The sequence below is a fragment of the Alexandromys fortis genome, unplaced genomic scaffold (genome assembly GCF_014885135.2).
Source record: "Alexandromys fortis isolate MF-2015 unplaced genomic scaffold, M_Fortis_MF-2015_v1.1 scaffold_153, whole genome shotgun sequence".
Lineage (NCBI taxonomy): Eukaryota > Metazoa > Chordata > Mammalia > Rodentia > Cricetidae > Alexandromys > Alexandromys fortis.
The window spans coordinates 3,590,818-3,608,088 of NW_026068032.1; the positions used below are offsets into that span (position 1 = coordinate 3,590,818).

Below are 17,271 nucleotides of genomic sequence, written 5' to 3' on the forward strand. Positions count from 1 at the left end.
CTGCTGTAGACACACATGTTCTCCATGTGCAGACAGCTGCTGTAGACACACATGTTCTCCATGTGCAGACAGCTGCTGTAGACACACATGTTCTCCATGTGCTGACAACTGCTGTAGACACACATGTTCTCCATGTGCAGACAGCTGCTGTAGACACACATGGTCTCCCTATCTAGGCAGCCAGTGTAGAAATGTGTTTTGTATGTGCAGGCAGTCAGTGTAGACATACATGCACTCCATGTTTCATCCCAAACTGGTTTTTAAAAATAGCAATTGAATGTGTCATGCTCTTGTTTTAATAGTTTGTGTGTTGACTCTAATTTATGTTAAATGGAACGTTTACAATTTGTTAGTTTTCCGTTGATAGAGGACAAGGTGTGTTTCATACTATCACGTGGCTGCCATGGTGCTTGGAAGCTATATTTAAGGGTCCCATCCAACCATATCCTTGTGTCTAAGCCGTAAGAGATCCATAGAAAAGCCAAAGTTGGTTGTTGCTCTCGCAAGTGACAATTGAACTCATTGTCCCTTCGGTTTGTCAGTCTTGTCGACACGAGACCCGGCGTTAACGAGCAGTTTCCTGTGTTCACCAGACGTGCTCACTCTGCAGTTCCGCTGTGGAAGAGAGGAAGGTCTTCGATTTTCACAGCTAGTGGACAGCACAGCTGTATCCTCTGTCCCCCGTAGCCTGTGTCCTTTGACTTCTGATTTGCCGGCACTCAGTGCAGAATGGGAATTAAAATGATGAAATCGTGACTCTGATTTCAGTAATAATCTTGCTTAATAGTTACCTGAGAGACGGAAACCTCGGTGCTCTCGCTGTGAGCCTTGTGAGCCATTCATTGAAGATGCTGGCTTTTGTCTTTCCCTAGTGTTTAGTGCCTGAGAGACCCGAGTAGATTGTTCAAGAAGACAGGCTCACTGCTCTTTCAGATTAGTCTCTAAGTTGTATGCTAATTATAAAGATTTTTTTACATGAAAGATTTGCTCAGTCTGTTTTTGAGGAAGTTTTTACGTGGATGGATAAATGTGGTGAGTTAAATCAACAGTGATGGAAGGATCACAGTGAAGACGTCATGGAGGATACATGAAATGAACGTGACACTGACAGGAGGTTGCTGGGATGAGGAAGGGGCCGTTCACCTGGGACCTGTCGGCGGGAGTGGTGCAGGGGAAGAGCAGGGAGGTGGTGGCAGTGGCCTGTGGCAGAAGCATGCCTGTGGGGCGGGTGTGTGGCTGCTGGTACAAAGTACAGCCCTTTAGGTCTTTTCAGGTGGTCTTGTCTTGTCTTACAGGCTGCAGAGACCTTTGATGGCGAACACAGTGGAAACCAAGCGATGTCCCCTGCTGTCCCCTGGGCCACCTTTCCTGCAGGTACTACCACCTCCTGGTCACTGGATTCTTTTTTTCCTCTATTTAAAGTGGTTTTTGCTGTTTTTAAAACCCATTTCTCAAGGTTTTTTTTTTTTTTTTTTATCTGAAAAATACAGTGTCCTAGATTTACTCTGAATCCAAATTTTCTTTTTCTCAAAGTCTGAATTGCATTGCACCGTCTATGCTAGCTGGAGGCTGGCTGTAAAAGGGGAGGAGGAGCACTGACTCTTACAACACATATCGCTCAATTTTACCTTGGTGTAGGAAGGTGTCAGGATGCTTCCTGGGTCATCTGTGCATGACAGGCTCCATTTTGCGTCTTACTTTGTGATGCCCATTACTGTTCATATACAACAGTTTCTTTATAGTGAAACATTCACGACTACTACAGATTAAAAATAACAGTTGATCAATAAATATTTTCAAAAAATGTTCGCTATCCTACCCATCTTGAGATGCACATCAAATTTACCCTGGGACCCCATCTTACGCTGTCAGATGAATGCTCATCCTCAGAAAACAATGATGGAGATGCTGGAGGGGAGACGAGGCAGGAGGGATCCTGTCAGCGTGTTTATGGTCTAGAAAACGGTGGTGGGATGTTGCGATGTTTGTTCGTTACCTAACCACGCTTGCCTGAAGATCAGAGTGCAGAGCTAAGCCACTAGTTAGCCACAGGGCTGGGTGGTGGTGGGACACACCTTACCACTCAGCACTTGGGAGGCAGAGACAAGCGCATCTCAGTGATGTTGAGGCTTGCCTAGTCTATGAAGCGAGTTCCAGGACAACCAGTATTGTTATACAGAGAAACCCTGTCTTGAACCCGTATATCACTACAGTTGGATACTGTGGGGGCGAGAGGAAAGAGGAACTCTTAGCTGCTGCTGGGGGAACACAAGCTAGTGCAGGCACTCCCTGACGCCGGTTTGACGGTTTCTCAGAAAAGTACAAATGGAACCACCATATTCCCCAGCCACTCCCCGGCACATACCTTAAAGGCTTGGTGTCTCACTGCCAAGATCCACACATCCATATAAGATGCTGTAGCTTGGAGGGTTGGTTTGGGCGCTCACAGCCAGGGAATGAAGAGGTAGAAGAGGCAGAATTCTATGAGGTGATGGGGAAAGGCTCCTTCAGTGCCTGGACATGAGAGGCAGTTTCCAAGAGGCTCTCATCCCTGGTGTCAGAGACTGCAGACTGCTGAGCCAGAGACTTCTGTCTTCCCGCTTCTCTCCTTCTGTCCCTTCCCCAGAAAAACCTCAGATCTGAAGATGGCATTTTTCCAGTTTCCTTATCAGTTTGCAGAAATAGCATTAATAGGCATGGCTACAGGTGGACCTTTGCTGTGGCCATCTCCCTCTGGCTGCTGCTGCTGCTGGATGCAGGTTTTCTGATTTATCTGCATTTCCAGGAGGGTGGTGTGATTGGGTGACTAGGGATGACATCCACACCAGACCTGTCTATAGTCTATACAGACAATACGTTTTCAGGGGGTATTTCTTGAAAAATAACTCAAACATTTGGTTTAAGTTTTAGGTATTTTGGGGAAGATGGGAAGGCTCATTTTCAGGGTCAAGGCAAGACTTTGGTTAAGCAGCCACTGTAAGGTTTGTTATCCTAGTGCGTGTACAGCCTCGAGACAGGGCTAGATGCCAATTTCTAAACACACTGGGGATAATTAATGTCTCTCTTGACATCTTTGGGGCTCCAGTAACTCAGGATGTGTCTTCTACACAGGTGCTCACGGACAGGCAGCACTGTTGGTGGGCTGGATGAGCGGCGAGATGTGTACCGTACCCTCTGTGCACACCCTCTGCCCCATCCTCCTCATTCCTGTGCGGCCTCTGACCATTGTGGCTCCTTTTCTTGTGACCACATAGCCGATAAGAGATGGCTTAACAGGGGAGGGTTTATTTTGGTTCATGATTTGGGGGATACAGCCTGTCATGCTGACAGGAGCGGGAGGCAGCTGTCGTGTTGCATCCAGAGGTAAGAAGCAGAGAACCGTGAAGGCTGATGTCCAGATCTTCCTCTGTGTTCAGCCTTGAGACATCCATGCATGTGGTGGCCCCATTCTATCCTGCCCTGTCCTACACACAGGATGAGTTTTCCCTCCTTTGTTAAACCTCTCTGGGAACTCCCTCACCCAGAAATGTGTCTCCTCAGAGATTCTAAATCTAGCCCGGTTGACAGCGAAGATCATAATTGTACTTATGTTATGGCATGGATGATGTAATTGAAGATGGTGACCATTCCTGCAGCCCACAGCATTGCTGTAGTTCCAGGGAGAGCTGGCCAAGGGGGAATGCTACCCTTGGGACCATTTTCTAGTTCTGTTGTGATACCTGAAGCACCGTCATAATGCCATCTTGTTCCTCCTGCTCTGTGCTTGGTGTATCCTAATTCATATTTGAAAATGGTGATTCAGTTTGCCATCTTGTTCCTCCTGCTCGGTGCTTGGTGCATTCTAATTTGTATTTGAAAGTGGTGATGAAGCTTGCCATCTTTCTTATCCTAATGTATAGGTTAGTACTGTGTCTTGTACAGCTGACACCGGTGACCTTCCCTCTCCCTTCCCCTTCATTCCTGGAAACCACTGACCGTGTGAAGCCTGTAGGTGTTCATGGGTGATCACCTAAGCTGATGGCTGTGCCTGGCTTATCCCAATCAGAACAGTGCCCTCAAGTTTCATTCTTGTTCACCATCTGCCCCAGTTTCCTTTTTCTTTAATCCTAATATCCCAGTTTTTATTTATTTTTATGGACACTTGGGTTCCTTTTGCCTTTGGCTATTTTGAATGGTGATACCGTGAGGATAGTTGTTACGTGATTTTAAACTGTGATCCCATGTGTGACGTCTTTACATGCCTATTATAGTCTTTTTAGGGCAGGAAATAGGTTTGAATCTTTGGGAATTAGAACCACTAAGGTAGTGATACCTTAAGGAGCCAGTGCTCTGTGATTCTTGATGACTGCTGAGTAGATTTACTGCAGTTATCTCTTCTTGGTTATTTTCAGTCCACGGTGAATAATTAAGTAGTCTTAATGATAAGATATAAGAGCAGAAAACTCAACTTTGCTTCAAAAATATATCAGCCTTGGAAACCTTCAGTAATTGCTAAGAACTGGATGTGTGTGTTTGAGGTAAGTGTTCTGAGGATGTTCAGTTCAGACGCATGACCAGGAAGTGGTGATTGATAGGAGTAGTCACGGGGCTGTGACCCGGATCAGCCAGTAAAACACCCATCCCTGACAGCTGAGTTCCACCTCCGGAGCCCTGGTAAGAACAGAGGACCAGCGCGTGCAGTGTCCCGACTCCCGTGAGTGCCGTGGCAGACACGCCGTCCGCATGCACACGTTCACGATGGGATCTGTTTCTAAAGAGTGGCCACGGATGCTCAGAAGCACTGAGCTTCTCTCATGGCTCCCTGGTTTCCCTGCGGGACAGAGATGGAGTTCCTGCACGGTAGAGCACAGTGTAGTCAGTGCAGGTTCAGGAGCAATGGTGGCTGCATCTGGGTCCTGGCTTCATCGATCACTTCTGGAAACCCGTTCAGGACTCGCGTGCTGGACATTATAACAACATTCAAAGTGGCCATGAGTTTTAGATAAGTAAAATTTTTTTTTTTGCTAAGAAATCTTGTTTTATGAAATTAAAAAAATAATTATTTTTTATAATGTCTATAAAAGGAATGCTGTTCTCCTTTTATTTCCCAGAAATTAATGTTTGTCTGCTGATAGACATGTGCAGGTGAACACACACATGTGAGTGTGAAAGCTTGTATATATGTGGAGACCCTGGGATTGGAGTCTCCCTCGACTGCCCCCTGTGGTGATGTCTTCCCTGTGGAGACCCTGGGATTGGAGTCTACCTCGACTGCCCCCTGTGGTGATGTCTTCCCTGCACCTGCTTTACCCCTGTGTCAGTTATACTTGACCCTCCCTTCCCTTCTGCCCCTCCCCTGTGCTCTTGAGACAGAAAGAAGGGCTCATCTGTACTTGACTTTGTCAGTTCCTAATACTTGGTTAGGCATCAGTATTCCTTCCTTCCTTCCTTCCTTCCTTCCTTCCTTCCTTCCTTCCTTCCTTCCTTCCTTCCTTCCTTTTTGACTTTTTTTTTTAAATTGTACCTCTCCTGGTAGCAGAGCCAGAGTTTCAGAATTCATGGAATTTATTGAGGTTATTTCCATGTTCACTGTGGACTCACTCCTCTGCCGTAGATGCAGAAGGCGCTTGCAGCGCCGGGCACCCAGGTCTGTGAGTTGCAGACTGGAAGCTGTTGCTAGGAGGATGGAGCTTTCCCCAGATGAGTTTTTTTTTTTTTTTGGGGGGGGGGTTTGGCAAACCTTCTGCCTCCAATGTGAGCTTCAAGTCCTTGATAGTCGCTGCCTACAGTGAGTGCTGGGTCAGGACGTGCTACGAAGCCATTTTGTACAATGTGGGTGGCACAGTTTTAAAAGGCAAAGGAAAAAAAAAAGACTGTTCACTTTTTGCCTTTGACCGTACAAATGTAAGTTGTGTAGAAGGCGAGGTGGGAGGCACAAGCCTTGAGCACTGTCCTCCCCAATAATGCCTCCGAGTGCCTTGCCGCTCTTCACAGACCACATTAGAATTCAGTGACCATCAAAGGGAAAACAAGTGGTCCGGATAGATACTTTAATCCAAATTAGCTCCTTCAAAACAGCTTATAAAGAGGGCAGACTAAACTGTCTGTCACAAGCCGGCCCTGCAGAAGGAATGATGGGAATTGGACCAGCAGATGCTGCGGGAGCGTCTTAGATGTGGTTCTTCTGCATCTGGAGCTATTTGCATACAAAGCCAACAGGAAAGCTCAAACATTCCTCCCAAGACCTTGGCAGAGGGGAACCTGGAAGACAGATGCTTTTTTGATTTCATGGTTCGGTCTTTCCGTTCTCCATTCTCCCGGCCAGGAAAGCCTAGGACAGCAAATTGGTCATCCTATTAATCCCCTGCCTCTCTCCACTAGCCCTGCTCTCCCAGGGGAATCTGTGTTACGCCTCTCGAGGGCTCAAGACCCCAGCATACACATTTCTTTGTGTATTTTCTTGAGTGCGGTTTGCACGTTTTTCACATAGTGGCAAAAAACACAAGATTCGCTGGTCGGATCTGCATCTGTGGTAGAACTGGAAAGTGACTCCTTGCTCGCTCAGTGCCTGTGTCTTACAGGCAGTGTAGCCAGCCTAGCAGGTGACATTTTCAAGAGACTCTCATGTCTTAGTCTGACTGAGACTGGTGAAGTAATGGGCCCCGAAAAAATGAGATTTTCCCTGAAAGTTCATGCTGAGAGGAGGAAAAAAATGAGCTACTTGTTCTCTGGAAAGAGATTTCCCAGTTCTGACAACTCCTCAGACCACCTGACAGACCGACTGGAGCCCAGGGGTGAGCGGTGGGCGGAGCCACACCTTGACCAGCACTGCTGAGCTGTCCTTTCCTGGGCCCTCTGTTTAGTCTTTGCCCCTCTTCCAGTGTGGCCCTGTTGAATAATGTTCTCTTTTCTGTGTTCTACTTTTAACTTGACTTTGAATTGCCTTCCTTAGTGAGGATGTGTGGCTGGCCTGACTTCAGGAATGGTTTTGACCCCCACACTGGATGACAATAGTGTGGAAAACATTTAAAATTTTCTCTGCTTCCTGCTTTTTACCCATTTAGAGATTCTTGTTAGATCAGGCTCTGAGCTTTCTTTTCTTTTTCATTTATTTTGTATACGTATGGGTTTATTGCCTACATATATGTCCGTGTTCCATATGAGTTCACGGTGCCTATGTAGGCAAGGCGAGGCATCAGGTCTCTTGGGACTGGAATTAGAGAAAGTCGTCAACTGCCATGATGTTCTGGGAATCTTCCTTTGGGAGAGCAGCCAGTGCCCTTAACTGTTGACCACCGCAGACCGTGGATTGTCGATGTATTGTAATTTCGCTCTCTGAGGGAAGGTTGGCGTATGGTTTCCTTTTGCTACATAACGTATTTTCATCTCAGGCCAAGGCTGTTCATGTACCTGTCTGCTTGTGATGTCAGGGCCAGTCTCCTTAAATCGCACTGAGGAAGACAGCTCTGTAGAGCTGTGAGCTGGTCCTACAGTAGCACGCTTGGTCTTCTGTGTGGGTCTCACCTTGGTTAATGTGTGTCCACCAGGAGATAGACCGGTGGTGTTGCTCTGACTTTGCCGATGTGCTCTGCCATGCGGCTGTGACTACCCTAGTTGAGTTTGTTTCCTGTTGCCATGGTAAACATCACGACCAAGAGTATCTTGGGGAGAAGAGGTCTTGCTATTGTAGTCCATTGAGAGACATCAGGGCAGGAACCTGAGGCGGGAGCCGAAGCAGAGACCACGGAGGAAGACTGCTGCTGATCTGCTCCCCTGCCTTGCTCAGCCACCGCTGTGCAGTTTAGTATTGACTGATGCTGCCCTCAGTAGGCTGGGCCCTCGTGCGTCAGTTAACAATCAGGAAGATGACCCATAGACATGCTCTGAAAAAAATCCAGCAGGGGATATCCCAGTCAAGGGTCCCTCTTCCAAGGGTGTCAAGTTGACAACCAAAGCAGACTATGGCAGTGACCCTTGGTCTCCAGCTGTCTGTGGCTGCTCTGAAATTCTGTCAGACTGTGTAAACGGAAATGCCAGGCGACCTTTGAGCTCTCAGCTTATTGTTTTATTCTTTTTCTTGTTATAGCTCCGTAATTTACAAAGCTTATTCTAGATGAGTTGGGGTACCTGGTTTAAACTACACGGGCCAAGTGATAAGACACTAATGTCACGACTGTATTCTTTCCAAGCAGATATACACTTGTAATACAAGAGCTACTGCGGAAACTTCTAACACTTGAGAGAAAGTGGTACTGTTTTATGTATTTTAGTTTTCACATCTGGTCCAAAGCTGCTGTTGTGGATTCTAGAGACCAGGGCTGACCACTGCAGCAGACAGAACCATCTTCCTCGCATTCTTTGTTTCTAGACTCTTGGCCTCTTACAAGCCTGGCTATAGATAGAGAGAAAGAGTAAGCTTTCTGTAGAAGGAATTCCTAAGGAGTGAGAGGAGAGGGAGGTGTGAGGCGTCTGGCAGGGGTGCCCTGCATAGCCGGCAGGGCCTGGCATGGTTACTCTCTGTTGTCAACTTGACTACATCTGGAAGGAGCTACAATCTAGAAATGGGAAGAACACCTCTGGGGTATTTTTTTGCCCTGTGTGAAGTGGGTGGATCCGCTTCTAGTCCGGGCCTTTGAGGTAGGAAAACACTCCCCTTTGATCCAGATCTTGGACACATCTTTAATCAGGGCCACACCCTCTGCTAGAAGCCTATATAAGGACATGCAAGAAGGAAGCTTCTCCTCTTTGCCTGGCCAGCAAGGCCATGCCTTCACTGCTTTAAGTCTGCTTCTTTGGGATTCCAGCTGAGACATTGGTCTTGTAGACTGAACAAGTCCTGGATTCGCAGATTTTGTGTTCACTGTCAGCCATTGTTGGATTAGCTGAACCTCAGCCTGTAAGTCATGGTGATCAATGCCCTAGAAAGAGAGATTCATTCTCTGAGTCCTGCGACTCCTACAGGACCCCAGCTCTCCATTGTTAGCCCATGTGCTCGCTGTCTTTGCTAATGTGGGTTTAAATCAACTCTCACTTTGTGCCACAAGGTTGAGTTTTCAGGCTCCTCTTGCTTCCCTCAGGTCTCAGAGCTTTCTGTCTGCTCTTCTGTGTTCCTGGCCCTTCCACTGGCGAGCTGGCCTTATTTCTCGAGGTTCTGGAATCCTACAAACCATCCCTGTCTCCTCAGTATGTCCCGCATCTCCTGTCCCACATCCTGTCTTCTCTGTGTGACTGTCCTGCATCCCATCCATCGGTTGTTCGCCAAATGGGGCAGCCCCTTTGGTTTCTCGACTTCTGCTCACTGCCCCAGCAAAGCCATCAATCATCACGCTGCTGCCAGGTGACCACGACCACTCTTGCTTGCACCCACGCTGGTTTTCCCGTGAGGGCTCAGTAGGCTGGGACTTACATCTGTGTGTTTGTTGTTTGTGGACTTTTATTTTAAAGTCTTTTTTCCTTTCATTTTTGTGGATTCTAAAATACTGAAGTAGAAGACATTTAGCTAATGATTGGTGATTATAATTTGACCTATTTTTATGATATTCCTCTGAGTGTTTTAGTAACCTGTGCAGTGTATTCAAGGCTTGTACCTATAATTACCATGTTCTTCTGAATAAATCATATAAAATATGTAGTTACAAAATCTCACTTGATTTAAGTATTGCTATTAGGCCTAATAGAAGCCTTTTGATCTCACTTTTGACTTCTGTATTAATTTGCTTGGTACTCTTGCCTTGCAGCTCATAACTACGAAGTTTTTTTTCTTATTAAAGCTTGGCTCGTGAAGAGGGAATCATTTCATGTAACTTCTGAAGCTGGGCTTGATGGCACAGGCCTAGTATCTCAGCTGCTCCAGAGGGCAACGAAGGAGCATCATGAGTTCAAGGCCAGTCTCGGCAACTTAACGATACCCTGTCTCAAAAAGTGGAAAGAGTGCTTGGCCTGTAGCCCAGTGGCTGGGCACTGGCCAGGCATATGCGGGGAGCCCAGTTCACCCGTTCCTAACTGGAAAGTTCCCTTCTTTAGACTAACATGGAAAATAGGTTGATCTCCCTCCCTCCCTCGCTCCCTCTCTCTGTCCCTCCCTCCCTCCCTCCCTCCCTCCTTCCCTCCCTCCCTCTCTCCTCCTTCTCTTTCTTTCTGTGAATTTAATGAATTCTAGTTTTACTGTCTATAACTTCAGATTGTTTTGGCTAATTGGACCATGTAAAGTAATTTTAGGATAAATAACACAGAACTTGCCTAATATACTAAGAAAATAGGCAGGGATATGTGTGTGTAGAGATATGTGTTTGAACTGTGGAGAAATAATGAAAATTTTACCCAGTCTTCATTCTACAGAAGTGTTTACTGTGGACAGTTTGAAGTTTCAGCCATTCTGTGCCTAAACAGTAGTAAGATGTTATTCTGGAGTTGGCATGCATGCTGTAAGTGCTCACACACATCACACACACATCAGTGTCACACCCACACCACACACACACACACACACACGCTGCTTACATTTTTGTGAGAGGTTCTGTCAGTTCGGAGAAGACGCCACTTGAGCTGTAACAGGACAGGCTGGAGAGAGCGCTGTGGTCAGGGTCAGCGGGCATTTCCAGCCCTGTTTATTAGCAAGGACCCCAGCAGACTCAAAGGCTGCTGCTTCTACCATTCTCTCAAAACTCAGCACAGAATGCCATTTGTTTTCAGAGGAAGTTGTTGCCGATAGAATCGTCGGTTCACTTATTGAGTGAGCCTTCAGTGACTTCACCAGGTGCTCCTTCTGATGTAAACAGGGCGTGGTGATGGTGCTTACAGGTTTTACTCTGGCCTTTCTAGATTCTTGCTGGTTCTTTGCCAGTTTGAAGCAAGGGTCCCCACGTTTGATCCTAGGTTGTGTTCGGCACAGGTGGACAGTGAGGAACTGAGAAGAGACGACCTGTCTGCCTTATGGAGCGTGTGCTGGTAAAACAGGCCCAGATTAAATAAATGTTCACAGAGTGCTGCTGGGTTATAGAACTAGTGCAGCTTCAAGGCAGGAACAAGAATCGGGGAAGCCCATCAGGATGGAGAAGAAGGGTGTGGGGCTGCACTAGATGAGGGCTATTTCCCTTCAGATGCAGAGCCCATCAGTTCAGGGTGAGCAGGGTGAGGCTCTGTTGCTGAGAGAGGCAGCCTGGTCGCTTTCATTTATCATGTGCCCTTCATATTTAATCTGATATAAAACTTATCCTTTGAGTTATTTATATTTTGCTTTCTCTTTTCATCTTTCACCAACCCCAACCCCTTCCTGTCCTCTGGTCCCTTCTCCTCTCCTCTTCCCCCTCCTGTCTTCTGCCCCCCCCTCCTCTGCTCCTCCCCCTCCTCTGCTCCTCCCCCTCCTGTCCTCTGCTCCTCCCCCTCCTGTCCTCTGCTCCTCCCCCTCCTGTCCTCTGCTCCTCCCCCTCCTCTGCTCCTCCCCCTCCTGTCCCACTTTTCCCCTTTGGGGATGAAGTGTCTGATGCTTCCTTCTCCGGTTGCTTCTCTTCCTCTTTCCTTCTTTTCTCCCCCCTTTCCTGACGGTGACTGCTGTTTGCAAGACAGGTTCTCATCTCCTTCTTTCAGGTCACCCTGGGCTCCCGTGGGTGAAGGAAGTGTGTGGTTTCCCTTGTGCACACTAGGGCCTGGAAATCAAACTGAGGTTTACAGAAATTGACAAAATTTGTTCATCTCTCTGTTTATTGCTTTGCTTAGTTTTTTGCTTGAATATTTTCATCTATGAACAATTTTGTCTACTAAAATGCTTTCTGTTTTGCTGGATACCAGCTTTCTGTTTACTGGGAAGAAAAACAAGAGAGCCCTCTACCAGTCTGCTGCTTCCTGACCTGCGTTGATTTTGCTGGAAGGGAAGAGGTGCTGCTGTGGAAACAAAGAGAGTTTCTTTGCTCAGCCCTGGTGTGAGTCTCAGCCACGCCATTGTGTGTCTGCCTGCAGCTCACAGCTGGGGACCGCCCCCTTAGCAATGAGTTCTAGAACTCTGTGTCCGCAGACCTTGCGCATTTTAAGTTCACATCTCTTGGTTGTGTTTAAGAACTTTCTGTCTTCCTGAAACGAATTAACATCAGTCCTCTGCTTAAAGGGATTGTATCGTATGGGTTTGCCCTTCTGTTCTGAAGAAGAGGCTTTCCTGTTCTAGGAGGACACCATGGTGTGAATGGCTTGTGAGCACAGCTCCTGGCTTCTGTAGTGAGGGGCTCACTGTGGTGTGAATCCCTTGTGGTGAACATAGCTCCTGGCTTCTGTAGTGAGGGGGACAAAGTGGTGTGAATCCCTTGTGGTGAACATAGCTCCTGGCTTCTGTAGTGAGGGGCTCACTGCGGTGTGAAATTTTCTTTTCTGCAAAGTTTCTTTCCTTTCCCTGCTCCCACTAGATTCCCTGTACATACCCTGGGTCACCTGAGCATGGCTGAGGGTGCACTGTGACCTAGGCCTTGCTCAGTTTGATGACAAAGTCACCATAGACCTCCTCAGTCTTGGCAAGTTAAATTTTAGTTTTCCTTAAAATGTGCATTTTTAAAGTTTGAAAGTACAGAAATTTAGCTGGCCGAATTTGCTTAGAAAAGCAGTAAAGCATTCGTTGTTTACCTGTTAAAAATGCTGCTGCAGGCCTTTGTACTGGGGCAGACCCTGTAGCACGGCCCGCTCGAAGCCCTTCTGCTCAGGTTGAAATTTATACGGGAATTTATATTTTAGAGGATCACATACATCTCTTATGGATGTCATTTAGAGAAATTTCAGCTTTTTGTTTTAGAATTGTAATTTTGTAATTGTTTCACTTAGCTGCTAGATTTACTGGAATTTCGCGTTCATAGCTGCGTCTCCGTTTCCCTTATAATTAAAGCTGCATTTCAAGCCTGTGTCTCGCAGTGATGGCTGCTCCTATTTGTAAGTAATACTAACATTTCTGTGCAAGTTCATGCAGACTCTAGATATTACAATTATTAATATTTTCAACCCAAAAAAGCCAGCATCGATTTTTACCTGACTGAGCCAAACATTTCTCTGTAGTAATCAAGCCCTCTCAAGTTCTGTATGCCACGTGGACTTTCTGTGGGCAGCACAGCCCTTGGGGTGGTGTCGTAGCCTGACTCCTGGTTAGCTCGGTTGTTTCCGTGCAGCAGACGCGGACAGTAGCCTGGTGGTAGTGTAGGCTGCTTTTCCGTTTCTCATCTCAGCCCCTTGTTGCCATCTCTGCTACGTTCCTGTCCACAGAGCATCTCATCTACAGTCGCTGACTCCTGCACCCCAGCCTTTTGTCTTCAGGCTTCATATGGGGTTCAGTGTACGTCTGTGTTCTGTGTGGCGGCACCATGTGCCTGAGTGTACTCACTGTCACGCTTGCTGTTCTGATGGCTCAGAATTGCACAGTCAGGCCCATAGCACAGTCCTGGCGTCTTCAAGCATCTGGATTCTGTTCTGGCTCTCTTGCCTTCTAGAATGTTCATCTCTGCAGTGCACCTCACACCTTTCTTGGTCGAAACCTAGTCAGTGTCCTTTGTGAACTGAAACTTGCCCATGCCCCGCCTCCCTGTGCACGGGTCAGCCTGGGAAGGCCCTTCCCTGTGTGCTTCCCTGATTTTCCTGTTGTATTTTGTGCTGTCAGCTGAGTTACAGTTAACATGCCACACCCTGCTTCCCTCTGCCTCCCCGGCTCCCCCACCCCATAATTCCCTTTATCTACCTCTTGAAGAATTGTCTTTTAGTGTTTTTCCTCGACCCTTCTACTTTTTACATTTATTTATTTATTATTATATGTGCTTGTTTCTGTATGTATATAGCACAGGGCCTGTGAAGGTCAGAGGACACCTTGTGAGACTTGGTTCTCTCCTCGTACCGTAGAACTAGCCAGGCTCGGAGGTGGCTCCTCTATATGCTGAGCCTTCTTGGCATGCTACCGACTCCTGCTTCTATCTTCTTCAATGAGTTGCTGCCTATGCCATCTTGAGAGCTTGCTAGTGAGGTAGCCGATTCCGGGCATTGGTGGTGCACGCCTGTAATCCCAGCACTCGGGAGGCAGAGGCAGGCGGATCTCTGTGAGTTCGAGATCAGCCTGGTCTACAGAGCTAGTTCCAGGACAGGCTCCAAAGCCACAGAGAAACCCTGTCTCGAAAAACCAAAAAAAAAAAAAAAAAAAAAAAAAAGAGAGAAGCTTGGTTGCTTGTAGACTCGCGGAGGAATTCGTGAAGTGGCTCTGGCCTGGCAGAGAACACACACTGGATGCGAATCGCTGACTTCACCTGTGTGTTTCCCAGCCCCTGGTGATGGTCAGATCTCGTGAAGTGTCTCAGGTCTGGTACAGGACACACACTGGATACAAATCGGCTGACTTCACCCATGTGTTACCTAGCCCTGGGTGACATCGGTTCCCGCTTCCTTCACAGCTGCAGGAGAGAAATGCAAAGCTGCCACAGCTGTGCAGCGTTCAGTATGCAGCCTTCCTCCCTGTGCTCTGCCTCGGTCCCTGCCTGAGGCGCTTGTCTCTGAGATCCTGGCTTGGCGTCTGTGTAAGCCAGCAAATCCTTTCCTCCCCAGATTGCTTTTAGTTATGTGTTGCTGATAGCTTTTTACTCATTTACTTTTTGGGCTCTTTACTCTTTTGGCTTTTTGGGGATCCTGCCATCCAGCTCCCAAATTAATCACACACAGTCTTACTCTTTCTTATGAATGCCCAGCCTTAGCTTGTCTTGTTTCTTTCCAGCTTTCCTTAAATTATCCTGACTACCTTTTGCCTCTGGGTTTTTTCCTTTTCTTACGTCTGTATATCTTACATCAACTTTTACTCTGTGGCTGGCCGTGGTGCCTGGTGTCCTCCTCTCCCTATTCTCATGGTACTACTTCTCCATCCAGATTGCTCCTTCTATTTGCCCTCTCTGCCTACTAGCCCCGCCTAGCCTTTCTCCTGCTTCACTACTGGCCATTCAGCTCTTTATTAGACCATCAGATGTTTTAGACAGGAACAGAATCACAGCTTCAGAGTTAAACAAATACAGCATAAACAAAAGCAACACACCTTTACATCGTTAAACAAATGTTCCAGAGCATAAACAAATATAACACACCTTAGAATAACATTCTGCAGCAGTTACAGATTTACCGCCATGGCAGAGAAGGGACGAGGACAGCCATTTGCAGGATGGTTAGCTCACAGTCTATCTTAGGGTTCAGTCCCCTGTTTCTGGCAAATTATAATTGCGTGTGTGACATGGTAACAAGGTTCCAAAGACCCTAAAGCTGACATTGAGAGAGACTCATGCCTTCACCTTTTCTTGTTGCTACGTTGTTCCCACAAGCTGTCTGCGATCAGGCCCAGTAGCTTCTGTTTCTTCCTCCTACTGGAGTCTTTGCCATGTAAACCACTCTAAAGTCTCTGTTTTTTTTTCCATCTCATTTGCTTAGTCTTTCAATTTTTTTGCTCAGTTATAAGTTCTTTACATATTAGGAATTAGGCTTTATTTGTGATACATTTGTATATGTCTACATTTTAGTCTAACTTTTATTATGATCTTATATTTTAAAATACTTAAACCTTTGATCTTTTAAAGATTTTATTTAGGTTTTTACTTTGTGTTTGTGTGTGCATGCATACACGTGTGCAAGTGCCTCTGTATGCTAGAAGAGGGCACTGCATTCTCTCTCTCGAGCTGGAGGTAGTTGGGAGCCACATTATGGGTGTTGGGAATTGAAGTTGGGTTCTCTGGAAGATCAGCAAGTGCTCTTAACTACTGAGCCATCTTTTACCCCCTAAATCTTTGATTTTATTTTGTGTCTTACCTCTTCCCAAAAGGCCAAACCAAAAAAAAAATGTTTAAGATCTCAGTGACTTAATATACCTTGCCTCTTCTGTACGTATTTCCCATTGCGGAGTCTCTCTCAGGCTGTTCTGATCTGCTTTGCCGCCTCTTCATTGGCTGAAGTTTTGCTGTCTTTCATTGTAACTTCACGCAGGAGTTTTCTGTGGCTACCTCTTTCTGTGGTCTGTAGTGTCCATTTCTTTTGCCCCATTGAAAAGCCTGTTAGTCTGTATGGGGATCACAGGAAGCCTGTGCCTTAACCAAGGAAGGAAGGAAGGACCACTGGATGGCATTGAGGTCTTTGATTGCAGGGCTGTCTTTGTCTTGGCCTGAGCTTCCCCTTGTGTCCTTTGTCACGGTTTTCCTCACATTGTTTGCTGAACTTACGAAGTGTTTTCTCTTGTTTAACCAAACCCAGCGTGTCTTTCATCACCTTTCTCATGAGGCATCCACTGTTTGACATCGGAACAGGACGATTCGTTCATATTGAGGTTTCCTTTAATTTTTATTTGAGAGTGTTGGGATTATATAGGTTCGGCCCTTGGTAAGAAAAAAAAAGGCCTCGTGATGTCATTGGAGCTTCATGCTTGTCTATAGGGTTGTTGTCTATGGCTTAATTTCCCCTAAAGAAAAGGTATATTCTCAAGAGACCTGTTCTAAAAACTAACCAAGTCAGCTTCATAAATCGTATTTCTTTAAGCATTTGCCATTTTAATGAAAATTTTAAGTTAATTATTTAGAAGTTTGAAGACTTAAAATGAAGGAAATTTCCCAATTTAGAGCTCTGATTGTTGCCATTTAATTGTTTATATTCGCATGTTACCCGTTTTATCGGATTAGCTACTGTTATTCTTAGCTCTGCTTTGAACCCAGAATTTTAAAAATTAGGCCAATTATTTTACAAATCTTTTTTTAATACCCATATTATCCCACTCTAATTTCTCTTTTTCATTTCTTTAGTTTGATTGGGAAAGTAATTAGTTTTTTATAAAAGTTTCTAGATTGTATATGTATGTCTGTACATCTGCATTCCTAATTACTGCTTTACATATAGTGCAGATTCTGGTAAGTAATGTTTTAAGGTCATTTGTTTCTTAGATAATATTCTCAACTGAAAGCAGATAATAGATTTACATTGCGAGTGAGCAGATAATGGGTCAGGTGGGATGATGCAGAGAAGCTGCTCTTCAGTGTTTTGAAAATAACACAGCGCTCTGACTCTGTCCGCTGCTGTGTGTGCTCACACACCCTGCATCTCTGCAGAGAACACAGCGCTCTGACTCCGTCCACTGCTGTGTGTGCTTGCACACCGTGCACCTCTGCAGAGAACACAGCGCTCTGACTCCGTCCGCTGCTGTGTGTGCTCACACTCCCTGCACCTCCACGGAGAAGTCCTGTTTTCTTTCAGCTCGGTCAGGCCAGCTCAAGTTGCATGTTTTTTTTTTTTTTTTTTTTTTTTTTTTTTGGTTTTAAATATAAA

General features: G+C 46.1%; 1 protein-coding gene across 3 annotated transcripts in view; it reads left to right on the forward strand.

The window, feature by feature from the left end:
* The first annotated feature begins 1,268 nt into the window (after positions 1–1,268).
* Ccdc91 (coiled-coil domain containing 91) overlaps positions 1,269–17,271 on the forward strand; it is a 138,488-nt gene continuing 122,485 nt past the window's right edge. The window contains exon 1 of one of the 3 annotated variants that reach the window (XM_050164720.1): positions 1,269–1,374. In XM_050164720.1, the coding sequence (XP_050020677.1) occupies positions 1,338–1,374 (37 nt within the window). In that variant the 5' untranslated portion in view covers positions 1,269–1,337. The remainder of the gene's footprint in view (positions 1,375–17,271) is intronic. The other 2 variants (XM_050164719.1, XM_050164718.1) reach the window with 2 other exon arrangements.